The sequence below is a fragment of the Vanellus vanellus genome (assembly GCF_965231255.1).
Source record: "Vanellus vanellus genome assembly, chromosome: 7".
NCBI lineage: Eukaryota > Metazoa > Chordata > Aves > Charadriiformes > Charadriidae > Vanellus > Vanellus vanellus.
Window position 1 is genome coordinate 22,105,796 of NC_138912.1, and position 20,197 is coordinate 22,125,992.

General features: G+C 48.6%; 1 protein-coding gene across 1 annotated transcript in view; it reads right to left on the minus strand.

Annotated features, from left to right (window-relative positions):
- Positions 1–5,002: 5,002 nt before the first annotated feature.
- Positions 5,003–20,197, minus strand: part of SEC31B (SEC31 homolog B, COPII coat complex component) — a 32,323-nt gene continuing 17,128 nt past the window's right edge. The window contains exons 15-27 of the mRNA XM_082486240.1: positions 19,904–20,082; positions 19,123–19,249; positions 17,709–17,854; positions 16,266–16,439; positions 15,454–15,642; positions 14,550–14,763; positions 13,842–14,168; positions 12,723–12,761; positions 9,765–9,820; positions 8,393–8,539; positions 7,864–7,980; positions 6,390–6,461; positions 5,003–5,649 (exon numbers count right to left, since the gene is read on the minus strand). Coding sequence (XP_082342366.1) covers positions 5,470–5,649; positions 6,390–6,461; positions 7,864–7,980; positions 8,393–8,539; positions 9,765–9,820; positions 12,723–12,761; positions 13,842–14,168; positions 14,550–14,763; positions 15,454–15,642; positions 16,266–16,439; positions 17,709–17,854; positions 19,123–19,249; positions 19,904–20,082 — 1,967 coding nt within the window. The 3' untranslated portion in view covers positions 5,003–5,469. The remainder of the gene's footprint in view (positions 5,650–6,389; positions 6,462–7,863; positions 7,981–8,392; positions 8,540–9,764; positions 9,821–12,722; positions 12,762–13,841; positions 14,169–14,549; positions 14,764–15,453; positions 15,643–16,265; positions 16,440–17,708; positions 17,855–19,122; positions 19,250–19,903; positions 20,083–20,197) is intronic.

A 20,197-nucleotide genomic window follows, 5' to 3' on the forward strand; every position in this document is an offset into this window, starting at 1 on the left:
ATGTACACAGTTACAGTTCTGCAGACTAAAACCCAGCCACTTACCCATCTGTTGAGCATATGAAGAGCTGACCCATTCTCTCCATGCAGCACAACCTTGGCTTCTACCAGGAGGAGAAAGGGCCTGCTCTCTCCTTGAGCTTGCTTGAGGTTGCATCCAACCGCAATGCAGCTGCCAGGAAGAAAGGGGGTGGGAAGGGACAGGGGCTCGGTTGCCCTCTTCAGAGATGATACATTAAAGACATTCAGCAGCCTGTATGTGTCTCTTAGTTATTAAATACCTCCTCAATCCTAGGACTACTTCGTTGGGGATGGGAATTTGGACCGAGGGCAAGCTGGGGTCTCACCAGAACAAGAGCATTCATGTCAAGCAGGAATCTGGCCCTTCAAAAACGGCAAGAAACATTATTGGCCTATTCTCAGGGAAACCTGAAACACTTCCGCTTCACACACAAACCACCAGCTGTTTGCACAAAGGTTCTTACTCATACAGTGACCTTGTCCTTGGTCTCCCTTGCATCTCCGTCAGCAGTTCCTTCATCTCCCTGCAGCGGGAATGCATCCTTGGGCAGGAAAGCAAAGCGGTGGCGACAGCCTCTCACCCAGCGGGGAAAGCTCCAGCACGGGCTGGCTTGAGGTCCGCTGCAAGGCAGAGAGGACAGCTTCTACCCCCTTGTCCCTCTGTGCCCCCCATTCCATGACTAGCTGGAAACGTAAGAAAAGGAGATGTGGAAGCCGTTTCCCATTTCCTCCCCAGCACATAGCAGGCTGTGCTACTCCATCCCTCCCCTGCTGACGTTATTGCCCCACACGGTTGCCCCGTGAAGGCCATGGCACAGCCCAGGACGTGCCCGCTGGGCACAGTGACGCCTGTTGGTGAAGGGGACACGCGGGGAGCATTCAAAGTGTGAGCCCTGCTGCCGCACGCTTCTTTCTCTGGGAGAAAATGGCGACACCGCAGCTGCAAAATGTGCTGACCTCAGCGGCGGGTCAGGGCCGGAGGGGTCCCCCCTCCCCAGCACAAGGAGCCCTGAGCTGTAAAGGCACTGCTGCCATTGTGCGGCAGGATTGGATGCTTCCATGTATTCATTTCGGTTTAATGAAGGCGCATTCCTCAGAGGAGAAATATTTACATTCAGCTTCCCAGGTGGTCACCTTCGCCCAGATGACACACAAACAGGCAGCCCCCCGCTCCCTTTCCCAATCCAGACCTCTTTAGAGGGCTCGGGGAGGAGGGGAGCGAGGGGAGGGGGGCTGCTGGGGGAGCAGAATAGAGAAGGGAACAAAATGCTAATAAATCAGCCAGCCAGCCCTTTTCCCCTCCCCTCTGTGGAGTCAATGGAAAGTGTCATTTCACATGCTAATCCCCCTCCGCTCTCTTCACAACACCTTTTCCGAAAAGTGTTTGGGAAAAGTCCTTGTGGCCCGTTTACAGCTCCCTGCCGCTTCGGATTCCTTCTTGTCTAAGGCCGCGGCCCCCGTGTGGGTCTCTCCCTCCAGCGGGGCTCCTTACAAAAAACATCTCAACAAAGACTTTGGAGTTCATCAGCCTCCCACTGAAATTCACAGCTGCTGAACAAACTAATCCCCTCTCTTGGCCTTTCTTCCTTTCAATGGGTTCTTGGCTTCAAAGACACTTTGGGAAAGGACTTTGTGGGGACTCACACTGCTCCCTCAATAGAAGTTAGTGCAAGCATTATCTTCAGAGCAAGTGGCTTTACAAACAAATACTGCCTAACAATCTCTGCCCCTCCAGCTCCCCCAAACACACACAAGCCTAGCCTGCAGACATGATGTTATCTGCAACAGGATTAGAGCTCTGTTCTCTGTGCCCAGGGATCCTTTCCTATCCCCCCTCCCCGCCCCCCCCAATTCTTTGTCAACCCAAAGGCCTTCTCACCCACCAGAAAAGGCTTTCTCTGTGGAGTGCCGCAGGGATGCTGTGGTGGCATGTGCCCACGTTGGAGGAGGCAACACCAAGGAGCCGCTGTCCGTAGACCAGAAGCTGTTGTGAGCCAGCAGAGAGAATGCTATAAATCGAGGAGCACTTTCCAGTGGGGCTTGCAAGGATGTATACCACATCAGGACCATGGAGACGGGGCTTCTGCCACAAGCCCCTTGAGTGGGTCACCTCACTTCCCCCTGCCCGATTTCCCCACCAAGAATTTTAGGGATAATGCTCGCTGGGGCAAACCTGAAGCAAAACTGAGCAACAGTGGGGCAAAGGGGCAAGCAGGAAGGACTCGCAGCAAAGGCAGGATAAATAGCCAGTCTCTGCATGAGCCCATGGGTGGAAGGAGCAGTGTGTGCTAAAGTCAAATGCATCTGAGAAATACATAGAAAATCAGTGGTACAAGTGGCCTGAGTTAAAGAAGGAGAGGGGCTGGACTGCACAGGGTACTATAACTGGATCCAGAAAGGAAGAATCTAAGAAATACCAGACTTGTTAAACGATCTCAGAAAACTAGGACTTTCCTTATATACTCATGAAGCAAATATATGCCCCCAGAGCTACCTGCTCGCTTGTACGGCATCAGAAGGGGTCATAACACAAGTGCTGCCTTTGAAAATCAGCTTGCATCTCCCTGATGGAGGACAGCTGGGAGGCCAGACTTGTTGCTAACTGCTCCCAGACTGGGCTGCAAAAGCTCTGCAAGGCTCCCTTACACTTGGTGTTTGCCTCTGCCAGAAGCAGAACTAACAAAGGCTGGTTTTCCCTGAATGCATGTATCACAGTATCACAGTATGCTAGGGATTGGAAGGGACCTCAAAAGATCATCTAGTCCAATCCCCCTGTCGGAGCAGGAACACCTAGATGAGGTTGCACAGGAAGGCGTCCAGGCGAGTTTTGAATGTCTCCAGAGAAGGAGACTCCACAACCTCCCTGGGCAGCCTGTTCCAGTGCTCTGTGTGTCCATAACACCCCAGAACTCTAATAAACCCTGGTCCCTTCCCAGCAATGGCCCTTCAAATCTTCCCCATCCACATAATCTTTCTCAACACTTTCCCAAGTCCTCCACCTACAAGCCACATAATAGTCCTGCGCATTTCAGAGTTTCATGTGTGCTGACTGGCTGCCCTGTACATACAGCAAAAATAAAACAAAACTTTTTTTGAGATTACATCGGTCTTTTTGCAGAAGCTAGTTTGATTCCCCCACCGACTTTATCGCAGTACCAATGTTTCACTTCACCTTTCTTACCTCCTTAAAAGCTTAAATGAAATCAGCCAACATATTAACTAATGGTAAGAACTGACAATTCAGTGGTATAAATCTGATTTCCACACAGGTGAGATCCTCATCCTAGTTTAAGTGGCATGGCTTCGGTGGTGTAACATTGATTTCCAACAGGACAGGATCTCATCAAGGGGGCTCTGTTTACTTACTGACATACTTCCAACTCCTGAAGTCAAGTGTAAAATCCCCAACACTGCTATGATTCTCCAAGAGAACCACATCCATCCCAGGGACCTTCTTGTATTTGATGCAGATGAACAGTCACAGTTGAGGCGCATGATCAGAAGATCGGTCCTCTGACCCTGCAGCCTTAGGGAGTGGGTAAGGCCCAAGGTCTCCCCACACCAGGATGGTTGTTGCCCGCAACGGCAGAGCTCAGAATCTGGTTTGCCCCACACAGTTCTCAATTGACCCCCTCCCCACAGCTGAGAATTCAGCTCTCAGTGGGTCACCATGCAGACGGAGGGAAGTCCCCTGTGGCCAGAGGTGACAAGCCTATGAAAAAAAGCTAGCAGCATCACAAAACACAGCTTTTATTTCACTGTTCTGTAATCTCTCAGTGCATCAAACTGCAGCAGTAGAAACAACACAGCAGCAACAAGGAGGCACTTTGACCTGGAAAGGAGAGAATGAGATGTGTCCTCTCCCTCCCTTCTCTGATTCTTCTCCCTCCTAAGTCTCCTGGTAGAGCAGGCTGATTTGCGTAAGTCACTGACCCACAGCCCCACAATGGCATTATCACTCAAGCAGCAAGCAGAGGAAGCAGGGGCTGGCTGCAGCCAAATGTTGGGAAGAAGCCTTGCTCCCAGCTAGGGCCCAACAATTATGCTGCCTGGTTCGCATGAAAGAGGGTGAGAGAGAGGAAGGCAAGAAGGGAGCAAGAGAGGGAAAGACACACACACACAGTTGTGCCCTAAAATCTGCTTTCCCACCCAGACTTCTTCCCCAGGACAGATACGCTTCATTCATCCATTTTACCCCAGAGAAAATGCCACGGTGATGAAAAGCCTCAGCACAGCCATATTCTCAAGACCTGACAGCATCACCTCCTGCAGCATATTCCTACCACCATGGTGCCAAGGGGGCTTTGAGAACCACCTTTGTACATATCTGTTACTGTAGGCAAAATGAATGCACCACACTTGGAGCAATGAGCCGTCTCCCCCTGCTCAAGCCTGGGCTGGTCAAAGTAGCTTGAGGGGATGCTTTATGGGACCTGAACAATCCCTGCTGCTCTTAAAGCCCCTAGACTGTCCAAAAAGCCCTATGTAGGAAGCCTTTAGATAACACCAGTAGGCAAAAGGCCAACCGTGCTAACATAAAGGCAGTGAAAAAGGCCAGGAGCCAAAGAGGGCAGCTTTTAGCCCCAAACCAGGACGTGACTGGCTCTGGGGGGAGCACACAGAGCAGTCCAACCTGCTAGCATTCCTGAATGGGACAGTCCCAGGAAACAGAAGAGGGATCTAGACCCGGGGCTGAAACATAAAGGGCTCAAGCCTGCAGCTTATGGGGAAAATATATATAAAGGAGGGTGGGAATAGAAAGTAAACATGAGACTTGACTATGAAAAGAGAGGGCTGGGTGAAGAAAAGAGAGAACCAAAGCTAGCCCAGAGCAAGCTGGTAGTTAGCCCTAGCTGTAGCAGGATATGAGTGCAGAAGGGTGAGAGGGCAAGTCAAGGATGAGAATGAAGAGAAAGGAGGAACCAGAGGAGAGGTCCTCACTGCAGCCTAACAGAGCAGGGACATCCCAGCTTAGGTCCCAAGGGAGCCCAGCAATCACTCAGGCAGTTTACCCTGCAGCAGGGAATAGAGTCTGAGACTCTGCTGTCTGCTGGCACTGCAGGTGCCAGCCCTGTTTGTCTCCTAAAGAAAAAAAAACCCAAGCAATGTCAGCCTAGGCAGGAAGGAGTTTCCCCTTTGTGCCAGGGAAACAGGGAAGAGGGAGGAATCTCTGTGCAACCTGGACAGCCTGAAATTGAGATCCCCGGGCTGGGAAGTGGCCTCAGGCTAGTGAAAAAGAGAAGAGAGAAAGAACAGTCTCCAGGGGTCCGAGGCCCCAGCTGGCTGTCTGGAGAGTTGATGGGGCCAGGCATGCTGGCCCAGCACAGTTCCAGGCACTGCCACAGACTTACTTCTCCAGAGTCAGAAGAAGAGTCCACAACCTGCAACACATCAACAGGTGAGGGAGGCCACCAGTTCTCATTGTGCATTGTTCCAGATGCTCCACACCTTACACATTCAGCTTGCCAGCAATGGTCATGAGGACTTTCAGGATGGGCATGAAACCAGACACTTCACTGAAACTGCTGCTGCTCACCACTTGGGTGTGAACCAGGAGACCCTGTTGGTAGTTCCTAGCGTCAATGCAGCGGGCAATTTCATGGAGACCCATGAGGATGGTTGGAGAAAGCTGTGAGGAGGGAGCAGAAATGAGTCAGCGTGCTCAGCACTGTAACACAGGCCCCCCTCCCTCCACACTCTTCCCTCCTGTTCTCCACCTCACCCTCACCAAACAGCACCTACGCAGTTGAGCAGTGGCAAGAAGGAATAGCCTGCTTCTTCCTTTGGTTTCCCAGCCCACAACAAACATTAATCTAATACCCAGGCTGGGTTACAGTGAATGCAGATCTTAAGTAATGACATTTCAGCATTAATCGAATATCTGATGTATTTGAGGAGGTCGAAGGTCCGTCTAGCACAGAATCCTGTCTCTGTTCAGGCCTAATACGGACATTCAGGACAAGGGTGTATGTTAAAAGGATTCTTCCCTTGATAGCTATCTCTCCAGCAATTGGCATCAGCAGTTTCAGAGTTTTCTAAGCTGGAGGTTGCACTAGGTTAACACTTAACAACTAGCCCCAGTTGCCCATTCCAGTCTGGAACCTGTCTATATGCCAGTGTACTTCCTGCGGCCAAAATGACCCCCCAAATACCTCCCCAGCTTTTCCTTAAACTATGTCTAGGCCAAGGTTAAGAAAGACAAGATAAGGCCGGCTGGATTCAAGGTGCATTATAAGGTCTGGCACTCCTCTAGCTTTCTCAAGAGAATATGCGTTGGTAACACTGAAACAGACACCAAGGCCCACAACCCAGTGCAAAGGTGGGATCCGGAACCTGGCTGGACCACAGGGAATGGTGGCATCTACTTACCGCCTGCTCGCGGAGCTTCTCATACAAACACTCCAGCCGCTGCAATGCATCCTCCAGCTTCCTTCGGGTTTTCTGAAGAAGTGAAACAGGTATCACTAGCTCTGCCAGAGCTTCAAAGCCACCTCTCCCAGAACCACACTGTTCTCGCTCAGTCCCTCCCCTCCTCTGTTCTTCCCACAGCACCTCACAATTCAGCTGCATCTCAGCCTCTGCCAGCCAGGGACTGTGCTGCAAGCCAGCCATGCCCTGACTGTGCACATGCACGGGGTTCTCTCCCCAGGACAGGAAGCTGGATTTGCCCCTTTTCCCCATCTCCCAGCCTAGGCATTCCTCCCTTCTGCCAGTGCTTGCAGGCCACAGGACAGAGTGCTACTTCCAAAGCTTGAGAAACACCCACTAGTTGACCCACAGAACGTTCAGACAGTCTCACCCTGGCTGACCCTAAGCAAAAGCTTCTTCCTGGTCTCCTTGAGGAAAAGAAGAAATATCCGTCCCACTCTAAGTAACCATCAAGGAAAAGGCCCGCATACTGAAGCTCTGGTGGGACCGACCCCATTAACCCCACCTTGGCTAATCCGCTCACAGGTAAATTATACCGTAGCTAGAAATGCGCGGTACTGGGCAATGCTGGGACAGGCCTGGCATCCTCAGGAGCTCAGGTGCATCGCATTGCTGTACCAGCCCGGCTATTCAACCTCCATGTAAGCCAAGTGCTTAAGCCCAAACCAATAGGCCTTTCTGTTCCTAGAGAGAACCTTTAGGTTATCTCCCAAAAATTGCTACACTGCACTCTCAGAAAGCACAGAGCACCCATGCTGAAGCTGCTACTACACACAAATTGTCTGACGCCGTGACAGCAGTTCGGGCTTAATGCTCATCCCAACGCCCACTAAGCAGAGGTATTCTGGAAGGCTTCACGGTGCCCCCAAGCTCTGGGAAGACTTAGCAACCTAACGTGATGCTGCAAACACTGCTTTTCTGCTTCCAGGCAGTCAGGCCTGATACATTCACGCAATGTGACAACAGCTGTCCAGGAACCAGGGTGGAGAAATTACAGTGACTCAGACACAAAGGTTATCCTGGCTGGAAGAGAAAGCCAGACATCTCAGCCTTTCGCTCTAAGCTCTGAGGATAGCTGGTAATACCAACTCTGCAGGAACTATCTACAGATCAAGCCAGTGAAAAAGGAAGCTGAATTATCTAGGTCATTTCTTCTACTTTCCTCAGAGGAAAGAGCCAGGAAGTCAGAACCATTGCTCCAGAGAGGCAATGAGAAGCAGTGGATAAACGCTAGAGAATGCATCTCAGTTCCCAAGAGATGGACAAGCCTAAAGCCTAAGGGAAGGAGGCAGATAGAGATTAACTTGGTTACAGTGATAAGACTCTTCCTCTCTTTTCCCAACAAAAAGAAGGAAGCACCAGTCAAACATCTATGAGAGCAAAAAAGCCAAAGATCAGAGAAGGGAGGACTTACTGGATCAGTGGCGACAGCAGAGCAGCGTTGCACCAACCCTTCAAATGTGGCCTTCAGAGCCTGGTGCTCAGGGGGAACCTCCTTCTTCTCAACCCTCTCCACAGGTAGCTGGTGATACTGACAGAGAGAGAAGCAGCTGAATGAATGCAACAGGAGCATGAAAGGCCGGAGCAGGTAGATTCCCCTCCTGCAACTATGAACAGAAAGAGTTTCAACCCTTCGCAAACGCAGAGAATACCTGGAAGCACAGTTAGATTATAATCTTCACACTGTGGCATACCTTCAGGCCTCTGTGGATTCCCAACTCCCAGCAGGCTCACAGCCTGCCTGGCCTCCCTCCCTCTCTCCCAGCTGTACCCAGGTCTCATCTTCCACCCTGGCAATTCCTCTAACACTCAGGCAGATGTGTCTTATAAGGACTAGGGAGCAACATAAGCCCTGCAGCTGCCAAGTAATAAGAATCTCAAAAGCTGAGTTGTATTTCTACAAGGAGCTGGTGGCTGCGGAATACCCCACATCCCCTGGGTACCTGCAGGCTGCCTTCCTTGGGTGCTCCTGGGGGTGACTGGCCTGATTCTTGCAACCTGGACAGCTGAGGATGCATCCCTTGGGGCTCAGCAGGCAAGCTCATTACTGGAGCTGTGATGGGGGCTGGAGGAGTAAATTTCTCAATCAACTGTCAGCAAAAAGAAAGAAAAGGAAAAAAAATAAAAATCAAGAAAACCAAGTCCAAGGAAGGAGAGTTGGTTACACTCTCTGCAGTCAAATTCAACTTCCTTTCTAACTTGCAGAGCGCTCAGTTCTCAAGACGATGTGTAACACATCCCTGTTCTTTCAGCCCCCTGACTCAGAGCATGGGGCCCTTCCTCTTGCATCCTAGATGAACAGTCAAAGCGACAGCAAGAAAACTCCTCTGGAATTGTTCAATCAAACAGATCCGTTGCCCCTGAAAGCACTCGTCCTCAGAAAGCCGCCTTGGCTCTGCGACGGCACGAGTCCTGAATGTAGAGATTAGCAGCAGTAAAGTGTCCAACAGAGCAAGTGTTGGGGAAAATCCCACGACATGGGGGGAGAATCCCCTTGCAAACACTTCACCGTGCCCCTGCTAAGCCAGAGAGTCAGGATAGATTCGCTCCGACAGGGCTAGATCAAAAGGAGATGGCTTTAACAAGAGGCTAATCCTGTTGTAGTGAGCACAGCCTGAAGCAGGTTCCCAGCTATGCTGCCAGAAAAAGGGCGAGAAGTCTGTTCCAAGCTAAAGAAGAGGAGTGGGGGGTGGGAATAGTGCCAAAGCAGCTTCTCATCATACCTGCCAGCAGGCAGCAGTGATAGAAATGAGGTACTGAGAGCATTTGTTGCAAAAGAGCTCAGCTCACAGGTCCTCCAGTGCAATCGCTACAAGGCAGAGAGCAGCAGGACCAACATGGCAGGCAGCTCACAGCTACACCTGTCCCAACTTCTTTCAGCAGAAGTGCCCTGTTAGTTGGTATCAGCATCTGAGGAAAATCACTGCGGGTCTCACTGTGCTGAGGAGAAATGCTGCCCCCAACTGTCAGGTGTGAAGTGAGCATGAACTCCCCAACCAGCATCAAAAAAGCGTGTGGGCAAGGAGATAAGAGCAAATCCATATTTCTAGCAACAAGTGACGGTAGTCAGCCTGGGAAGTACGGACAGAGGATGCAGCATCACAGACAATAACCATGTTACAAAACAACCACCCTAGAGAATAGCATGTGAGTTTAGATGGCAAAGGGTAAAGATGACTTAGACTCCAGCCTATATATGTAAAATGCAGAAGCAGACAGACCAACATGGAATGAGACCTGCTAAGAGCATTTATAGGAATTGCATGGAACTCCCTGGCTAAAAGACAACCAAAACATACTGCAGTGAAAGCTTACCTTTTTCTTTTGAAGGCCTCCTCTTGCAGCAGAGGGATCAGTCCAAGATTCCTGAGCTGCCAGGAAAGAGAACAAGACACAAATGTCAGACTTTGAGAAGGTGGCCACAGCAACAATTCATGGCTCCTTGCATGGTTTGGAACTCCCCTCAGCAAAAGGGCCTATGGCTCCAATTCCCCCATCATTGCACCTTCAGACCATTTCCACCGAGGAATTTCAGGCCCAGCTCACAAGTCCAAGAACTGCTCTTGCTTTCCTTTCTCTTTCTTAATTACATTCTTAGCATCCGAGTATGCGCATAGGCTTCATGAGGTGATATCTGATCAGACTGAACTGACACATGCCCATGCAGAAAGCTTTTCCAAAACTACCTGAAGCTTTCCACATTCAGAAGTCAGCCTCAGCGTCAGGCCTGAACCTTGGTTGGGACCTGCATGTGTGTGCACAGCAGGGTTCAGGGAGCTCCTGGGGTTCCCCAAACAGAGAACCTAGCACTGTGGTACCACAGCGAGGGCTACGCTATGGGTGAGAGAGGGCTTCTCACCAACACTCGCAGGAGTGCCTCACGGTGGCAGTCCACAGCAATGCAGGTTGCTGTGATAACAGGGAAAGTTAGAGGCTGGTTGAAATTTTCCCCTTTCAAAGTCATGCTCAGTACCAAAGTTTAGCAAAATTTGCTGGCTTCCCAACTAGAAGGGAATAGACTAACCAGTAAATGCCTTGGGAGCAGAAGGGTGTCTCGGTAGACATTTCTGTGGTACCTAGCCCCTAACCTCATTCCAGCTAATTAAAAATCCATCAGACATCGAAAGACTTGCGACCACACTTCATTCTGCGAAGGTCAAATTCCAACTACCTTGTCTGCTGCTGTCCTGTAAGGGTACCTGCATCTTTAGACAAAACCCCAGCGCTTCTTCTGTCATCCCAGTATTAATCACCTCAAGCCCATGAGACAGGAATAATCTGTGAGAAAGTGGAATAATTCTAAGGGGCAATATCAGAATTGCTGGAGCTCAGTGCCATGCTTAATGAGTCACTGATCCCGAACTGAGCTTTAAAAAAATCACAGGGGAAAGATGCAAAAGGTGCTTCATTACTTTAATTACCTTTATTATTAAAATTCTGGCAGCCTCTTTTTGCCCTCCCTTTTCCCATGATTTCAAGACTCGCCCTCCGATGAGTTTGGATCAGTAGTTTAATTAAGTTGGCACTTATTTCTACCGTGGGGATTCTGTGCCCTAGAACTCCGCTGCCCCCCCCCCCCAAGCCTGTGGCCTAGCAGTCCCTGGCACTATTCCAACCCAGTGGCACTTTGAATCCTCACAGGAAACAGGTATTTGAATTATAGCCCGTAAGCCAGGCACTTAATCATCAGACATGGACAACAGGACCCTGCTGCATTTTGCTGGGACGAAACTCTGACTATCTTGCCTATGCTACTTGTGAAAGAGGATTTCTCACCAACCCTGAAAGGAGTGCCCCATGGCAGCAGTCTCCAGCGATGCCCATCCTAGAAAAGCAAGACCATCACAGGCTGGAGTCAGGGACTAGCCTGGCCAGAAAGGAGATCAGCTAACATGTTGCTGTCCTTCACCCTGTCCCTGACACTCCCCAGGAGCATGGGATTTTCTACAAGTGGAGGTGTCACTTCATTGCGCTAGTGAAAATGTGTTCATGGGCTGTTCAGATCATGTTCAGGAATTTCCAAAGCAAGCAAGTTTGGCCAGTCAGATTGAGCGATCTTACAGTCCCTTTCCAGGCTAAAGTACCCATCAAAACCAAAACAATAATAGCAGGCAATAAAGCACTCTCAAGGAAGGCAGTTTGCGCTGCTGGTCTGGGCATGCCATATGCTGCCATTAAAACTGGGGGTAAATGCTGCCAGGAGAAGTGAACTTCCCAGCAGTGAATTCCTGCAGGGCATCTTCAGCCTGAGGCAGTGCTTGAAATCCTTGCCATGGAATCATCTTTCCTGTAAGAGGGAAACATTGGGGTCTTTTGTTTCTCTGCTGAAGTGGCAACTCCCTTTCTAGAGTCCCACTCCACACAGCAAGGTTTGCTTGGTGGCATAAGTGGCTACTGAGTACTTAGATTTCCTAAATAAAGCTGAGAGTCCCTAGATAATCCTTTGTGCCTGGCAGCTGGTCTTTGGTGCAAGCAGCAGTCACTGTGCAGAAACAGCCCACTAAGACATTGAGCCCTACCCCACTGGCAATGTAGGCTGGAAAATACCTACTCCCCATCATTAATGAATCCCAAGGAGAGAAATCAGTACAAAGCATCAGTCAGAAAAGTTCTACAGTACAAATCCTCCCAGGAAGGTGGACTGGGATTCAAAGCCAAACCTTGCCCTCTAACTAAAGCCAAAAGGGCTTTCTGGTTCCCCTTGGAATAGAGACCCCAGATTCGGCTTGGGAAGCTCTACCTCACCACTGCTCATGCTGGGACCCATCTCTTCCAAACCACCTGGGGAAAGCACAAGCGCAAGTAAAGCCATGCATAAGGCTGGGAGCGTAACAGGGAGAAAACAAGACATGAATTACAACCACTGGCCTGTTCCTTGCCTAGAGAACCAAGAAAGAAAAAGGTGCTGCTTCCCTCTTCTGTTGGCCCAGCAACTGCCTGAAGGGACACGGAGACTGGGAATGCTCTAATTCCTCCAGGACTGGAGGACAGTAGAGAAGGAAGAAGCTGGACACGCCCCCCCCCCCGCCCCTTTCTGTACCCAAACTCATCAGGAAAAGCCCAGTGCTGTCATTTCACTTCAAACATCCCCAGTCCTCAGGACAAATATGTCCACTACTCCAGCTGTACAGGTCCCCAGGCATGCAAAGAAACAACAAATAGCAACGAGCATGCACCATGCACACACAGTAAAACATGCGCACACACCCCACATTTCACTGGAAGTGGCAACATTGCCTCCCCCACAGGTCTGGAAGCTTCTCTGGGTACTACCTGCATGATTCACGTGGGGATCTAGCCACGGAAAGAAACCTGAAAGTCAAGGCAGGGTGGGAGAATCATCATCACCAACAGCTTTTATTCAGTAAGGAATGTCCCTGGACTACTATCTCTGATAGCTTTTCAGAAGGAATTTGTTCAGCCTTAGCTTAGAGCCTTTGTGTGTAGTTCCCACAGGCTTCACACAGTGGGATTTGCTATCCCAAACTATGCCACAACTCAGCAAAGGATTCCAGGTGGAGGCAAACCTCAAAGCCTCAGTTCCTTCACTCTCAGAATACACGTGGCTTGGAGAAGCATCTGCTCAAAAATCTAAGCATTGTCAGCCTTGTTGTTAGGGATCTCCACCAGTCTGGCTAAACCTGTCCCCCAAGACAGCAAACGAAGAATTAACAAGCACCAGATGTTATGATGTTGTGGGAAATACAAAGAGGAAATGCTCATCCACTGGAAACCAGGTTCAACAATGCCCTTTCTTCATCATGATAGCAAGGACTTCACAGTACTTGCAGGCTAGGCTGGATTCAAAGTACAGAGCCAAAGGGGAAAGGCTCCAGGCCTGTATCACTGCACAGAGGAACCCAGAAATGATTCCCTGGCAAGCACTTTATGGCAACAGGAAAAAACAGGGAGAACTAGAGCACAGCAGACAGAGGAATTTTATCCTGAAGCTAAGCAAGGGGTATCCCATGGACAGAGAAGCAGGACCCTGCTCTCCCAGCATTTCAAATGCACTTCTGGTGTAAGTTACATAAGTAGGTGCAAGATCAGCAAGCATTCCACCAGGGATTCCCTGGGAACCACCACCCTTTCAGTCAGAGCAGATGCCTCTGGAGTGGACAACTTCTCAGGGTACACTGGGGACCTGAAGAGACAGCATCTTGTAACCACAACCTGGGGGACAGAGCAGCTGAACAGGCTGAATGAAACTGTCATCATTGCTGTGTTTCACCACCACAGCAAGACTCAGCACAATGTCCCTGTAAGGTTAGCCTCAGCACCACATCCAGCCTTTGTGGTGACAGACCAGACCTCAGAAGGTCCATGTCCATTACATACTTCAAACTCCATCCAGGGACGGTCCTGGACACAAGTCGCACAAGCAGTACTTACCTGTGGGAGGAGGAGGAATGCTCGCTGCTGGCAGGGGCTTAGTAGATGGAGCTCCAGGACCTCCCTGAGGGTAACCCATGTTCATGGGGCAGTTGAAAGGTGCTGATGAGAAACCTAGAGGAGACTGGTTTGCCACAGGGAGAGGACAGGCTGCAGGAAGCTGAGACGATGGGACTGAGGCTGGAGTGAAGAGGGTAGGTCCAGGTGGTGGTACACCAGGAGATGTCATGGGCATGGACTGTCCTGGCAGAGAAGGCTGGCTGGGGAAGGGAGCAGGACCAACAGGTCTGACTCCTGCTGGTCCAAATGGCTGAGCTCGTGTCACAGCTACAAATGAGAAAGAGAGTGTATCAGCACCACTTGTTTCATGTGCAAACTACTCTTGATGTTCTCCTTCATGCTTCTCCAAGCCATACCCTAGAACATCCATGCCCGGTGCATCCCCCATAACCCAGGCTACATCAGTCAAACTCTGCTGCAAAGTTAGCTGTGGCTTCTGCACCTCTATATAAGCTTAATATCAGTGGATGTGCGGCAACAGTTGCTACAACTAGATCTGTCAGAAGCACTGAGAAGCCTCTCAGACCGCTGACTTGTTCTTTGCAAGTACAATAGGCCTGTGAGGAAGAAAGTAGAACAGCAATCCATGTTGAAGGCTTTAGTCTAAGAAAACCTGGAGAACAGATACAATTATCAGACAATGCTTACCAGGCCCTGAAACGCTTGCTGGAACCAAGCCCACGTTGTACTGTGGGTACGGGGGCCCTCTGGAATAGACACTTGTTTGTGGACCTGTGCTGGCCTGAGGAGGGGTAACGTGGTGAGGTGTCATAGACATCGCTGGCACTGGCTGAGGCATGAAAAGGGAAGGCACTGAAGGCTGAGAAGGTGCTGAAGGAGCAAATGATGACTGATAGTTGGGCTGCAATTAAAAGAACAAAGAAGTTGCAAACGGCCAACACAGTCATGTGCATACACATACAAGCAGATGCTCTTTCTATCCCTGTCACTTCTCAGGCAAGAGAAGATGCTGCTGCTGTCAGTGCCCCGGATTGGGTCAAAGGCCTTTTCCACCACATAACCTGCCCAACAAGCTGGACACCACATTCTTCAGAGTATTCTCCAGCTCTCAAAAGGATTAGTCCTCAGGAGCCAGTTCCCACACAGTCACTTCCTGGAAGCACAACCAGAGGAAGTAATGAAGGAACAATAATGAAGTAATAGAGGCTGGAAGCAAAACTTCCTTAACAGCTTTCTTGTGAAAGAATTGAGATTAAGCCATACTACACTAATTTTACTGAGATATGAGGGTGAGATGGGCATAGGAGAGTGACTCACAGCCCCCTTTTTCCTCAGAATGTGAGATCTCAATGGATTAGTACACTTGTAAGTCTCCTCCAGTGACTGCATGTGCGACAGGGCTTTGTGAAAAGATGCCAGACAGCCTACTTAGGGATTATTACAGAACTTGTGTTTGCTCCAGTGAAGGACATCACTGACGGTTCCTCAATGCCTGCAATCTGCACCATCTCATATTACTTCGTATGCCTTCCACAACCCAGTAGCCTTCCTCCCTCTCCCCAAGCCACGAACACCCCAGCTTAAGGCCTACCTTCTCTGGATGTCTGGGACCCGTTTTGTGGGCTGCTCCTTCAGGGGTGGAACCACCCTTGGCTGCTGGAGACGTGTGCTTAATGACACCTACACTGACACGAGTGTAGGGAAAAGGGGGCGGCTGCTGATCACCCACATTGTCTCCTTGAGCATGAAAAAGCCGGTCCCGGAGCTGTTCAATCAGGAGCTGAAACAAACTATGCTTTAGGAGAAGTGCCTTGAGACCCTCAGATGGAAGGTGCTGGGGAGGCATTCAAATCAGACCCTGACCCAAAGCCCTGAGCATCAACCTGCAAAACTAACCATTTCCCCAATAGTCACCAGGAAAAAACAAACCAACTGTAAGCAACAACCTCAGACATCACCTGCCCTATTCCCAGGCAGATGAAGTCTCACAAATCCTTCCCCCAGTCTTTAGAATTTTCTCTCCCCAACCCCTAACCGCATTTGGGCATGAGACAGATTTGTTTCAAACTACAAGCTGACCTCTCCATTCTCTTCTTCTACCACCTAGTTTCAGAAATAGATGCAGCTTCCCCGGAGAGCTGGTGATCAGCATTGTTCTCCAGGAACTATTTCACAGTTCTATAGCTCCCTTCCTTTTCACTGAATCAAAGTCAATACAAAGAAAAATCAAATGAAGACAAAAGCTGTGTCCCAGAAAAAGAAACACACCTCAGGTGTGGTAACCTCAGGTTACCATAATTAAGGCAAAACCTGATGCACATCAAAACCCAAGCTCTCTCTGGTACAAAGTATCATGTTTCCCCATATACTACTCCTTCCCACAACAACCCATTTCTCACTCACCTCTTTAGAGCTGCTGGGTAGGTAATTCATTGCGGCTGCCAAGCATCCTTGAGATGCCAGGAGACTGGCATATTGGGTGATTCGTTCTGCCAAGACAGGGCCTGGCGCTGGACCTGCTGTACCTCGGAGCATCTCAATAGACCTGCTCAGCACCATCACCTTCTCTATGAGATCCTGAAAAAGCCAGTAGGAGAAAAGAAACAGAGCTCTCAGAATCTGCATTGCTTTACTGGTCCATCTCATGCTGAGACAACACCAGGTGGCTTTCCCCAGTTTCAACTGATACCGGGTCCAACACAAACAGAAGTTACTCCACTCTCCGCCAGATACTACCATTGATTACTGCTTCCTCAGGTGCACTTTGTGGAGAAAAACAGGAACCAAGAAGCAAACCCTGATGCTGCTACTTTTATGGTAAGGGAAAAAAAGAAAATCAGAACCCACAAGGACATTCCAATCAACTGTGATCTTTTTACCAGGAAGTTACTAACTCTAGGAGTTACAACCTATCAGCTTGGAAGAGAAAGGATTAAAACCATACCAGGAGAAATTCACTAGAGAAAAACTACTACTGCTGAGAAATAGACCAGAAGGTTTTCAGTTATTCAAAGCTCATTCAACTCCTGGAAATGAAAGTAATGCTTATATCTGTAGAACGATATATGCATCATTGGCTGATAACTGGTATCTGGCAGGAGGCCAGTTTCAAACATAATCAGGAATGCTGAAGATGCCTTTTTGTTGTTGTCATTCACTAGTGGGGTCGCAAAACCAGGGAACTCCGTAGCAGAGGGCATTATCTGCAGATATCTGAGAGGAAGACTTGTCTGGTTCATTCTAGCAACTGGTAGACACGACAGGGGTTAGTGACTTAGCCAGGACTGGTTTAAGTGTAACAGGTAGGTAACAACACTGACTTAGAAGCCCTGATTCATCTGCAAGCTGTGACTTCCCATATGTGATCATTCTACTCAAGTGGGAATAATACAGTCTAGACTTTATTTTATTTTGCCAGAGGCTGTTCTGAAGGTTCAGCCAGATAACTGGAGCATTACAGTTAGACACGATAAGCACAGCCGCAAATGTACTCTCAGGCAACTACCAGTAAGAAAACAGGTACAGTCTAAACTTCCCTGAATAAAAGGAAGCTCAGAGATGACATCAGTATACAAAGACAGGCAGGTAAGCCATAACTCCTGTCCATGGCTGGATTTATGTGCAATGTAATCCGTACTCAAACACACAAACCTGTAAAGTTTAAGAGTGCAAGTCTCCTTTAAATGTAAGCCTGTAATCCAAACTAGAAGAAGATATATCTTCGTGACTACAAACAGGTCTCCACTGTCTGCTGGAAGCCAGATACTCTGTTTGGTGGGACAACGCAAACAGATCAGGGCTACCAGACCGGCCTAAGAAGTCAAACCAACATTATAGCACCTGTACCTGCAGGGCAAGGGGTGACGAAGTCTCATGGTTTTTTACCCAGCATTCCACCAACCTCTCCACATTGCCTGATGAGATATAGCAGAGGCAGGCGTCGTTGGACAGGGCCGCATCCCCCTCTGACTCTAGGCGGGCACCCAGCATGTCTAGAGAGGAAGAAATACAGACAACATTTAACACACTGTCTTCTTGAAGAGCTCATTAACCCCAATGCTCATCTCATAGCAATCCTGGCTTAGCATGAAAAGGTGTTGACAGCTTTGGATCTGCACCTAATTCTTGGATAACACAGAGAAATGGGCATCATTAAGGAATCCCAAAGCCAACTTGGTTGAAAAAAGTAGTAATTTTTTATATACCTGCCAATTTTTATGTCTGCCCAGACATATATAAAAGAAAGAAAAACCCTTAAAAAGACTAACTCAGTGAAAAAAACCCAACTCTTTTGTTGTTGGGGTTTTTTTGGGGTTTGGGTTTTTTTTTTTTCCAAAGAGGTGTGGGAATCTCCAGGTAACAGCAGTGTCCAGTATCAGGGACAGCTAATAATCTGGTAGTTGTCAATGTTCAGCAAATGCTAGGAAATAAAGGTGAGCTGGAGCTATCTCACTATCACCACTGCCACTGCCACTTTCCACCCTTACAATTTGGTCTGTAAAAGACATCATGTTTTCTTGCATTTCAAGTTGTGTCATCTTACTTGTGTAAAGTGCTGACATTTCTCCAACAGCACTTAGCTGTTCCCATCAGCCAGGAACTAGTTCCCAGCTAAGCAACATGAATAACTTCTTCAGATTCAGTCACTAGATTGTCCCCTAATTCCGACTCTCGGAAAAATCAGTTGCTGAGCATGTTGGACTATTAAAAGGATTGAGAAAACTACTGAATCCGTCAAACATTCATTAGCCCCTGTTTCTGAACTTAAAAGGGAGGAGAATGTGCTGGAATGGTAAAACTCTTTCAGATGGAGTGAAGCCACCTGACCTCTTACTGTCAAGGAAATCCCTTTCTCCATAGAATAAAATAATAAATATCACCCTCTTAGTGTCTCAGTCTAGTGCCTATCCTGTTTTTTTCCATGCTATTGGTAGCAGTGACAGGAAATATCAGCATATATAACTTTACACTATGACTCTCAGCTGCAATGTGCATGTATCGTTCTCCTAACTCAATAGACCACACTTAAGTTCCAGCTAGCTGTAACCAGTAAGGAGCACTTTCCTTCCTCAACAGTATCCACTTCTTTCTGTAAGCAGTCAGGAGTTACCCTCCCCCAAGGGAAACTGTATCAATCACAGAACAGTTTGGGTTGGAAGGGACCTTTAAAAGTCATCTAGTCCAATCCCCCTGCAATGAGCAGGGACATCTTCAAATCTACCCACAATTCACACGTATCAAAACGTAGTACGCTGCATACCACAGAGCTGAGTATAGTCCTCATGCTTTGCGTATGTTAACAAGATGGCCAGTGCCTCCTTCCAGCTCTGTAGGTCACATGTGCAAACAATATCTTGCCAGTTCTGCTGCACAATGGAGGAAAGCAGCTGTAAAGGAAGCAGAAGGCCTGTCAGTCACTGAAGATGAAAATAAACTGACTGCTTAAGCAAGTGCGCCCACAGGGATAACTCATTTTCAGGCATACTTCCCACTATGCAGCAACTACCTCAGTGTAGATTAAGGTCCACTGATCCCAGCATCCTAATATTAACAGTAATTGGAACCCAATGCCTCTAAAGAAAGTAAAAAAGCCTAACAAAGCACTTAAAAGAATATGGAAACAGCCACATTAGGCAAGACTAAAGATCTATCTAACACATATCCTGTTTCAGAGCAGCTAGTATCAATGAATGGGAATATAGTGTTAGGACATCCCAAACCCTGTTACATTCCTCATTTGTCAATTAATAAGCTAGGACCTTCCTAGCTGAGCTGTAAAGAGGCAGTATGCACCAAAGGTTACACGGGGAGCTGATGTAGAAGATTAAAAGAAACAGAGAACACAGACATCCTAGGTGGGCAACATAAAGTTGTCATAAAACTACCAAGAGATTAGAGTAAATGTCTAGCCAAGAGGAGATGCACAGATTCCACTGACATTCTACTTCCTGCCAAAGTATTTCCACATATATTCAGACAAACGTCTGCCAAGATATCGCACACCTTCCCCTGTTCAGTGTGTATACAAAACTGTCACTTACCAGGGAGAGTTTTGTCTTACGCTTGGCAAAGTAGCGCTTCTGGGTCTCCTTCAGGAGGTTCTCCCCACCAGCTATAGCTAAGATGATGGCATCAGCAAAGCGCTCTGCCCGCATGCACAGCTCCACTGCACCCTCAAAATTCCCCAATAAAAGGGATTGGCTGATGAGTCCATCCGTATCTACAGAGGTGAGAAACAGAGTCAACCCACAGGGGCATCATCCAGATGCATTGATGATGCTTGTTTTAAAAAATAGGCAGTAAAAAACAATAATATATGGAAGCCCAGCTAAAAG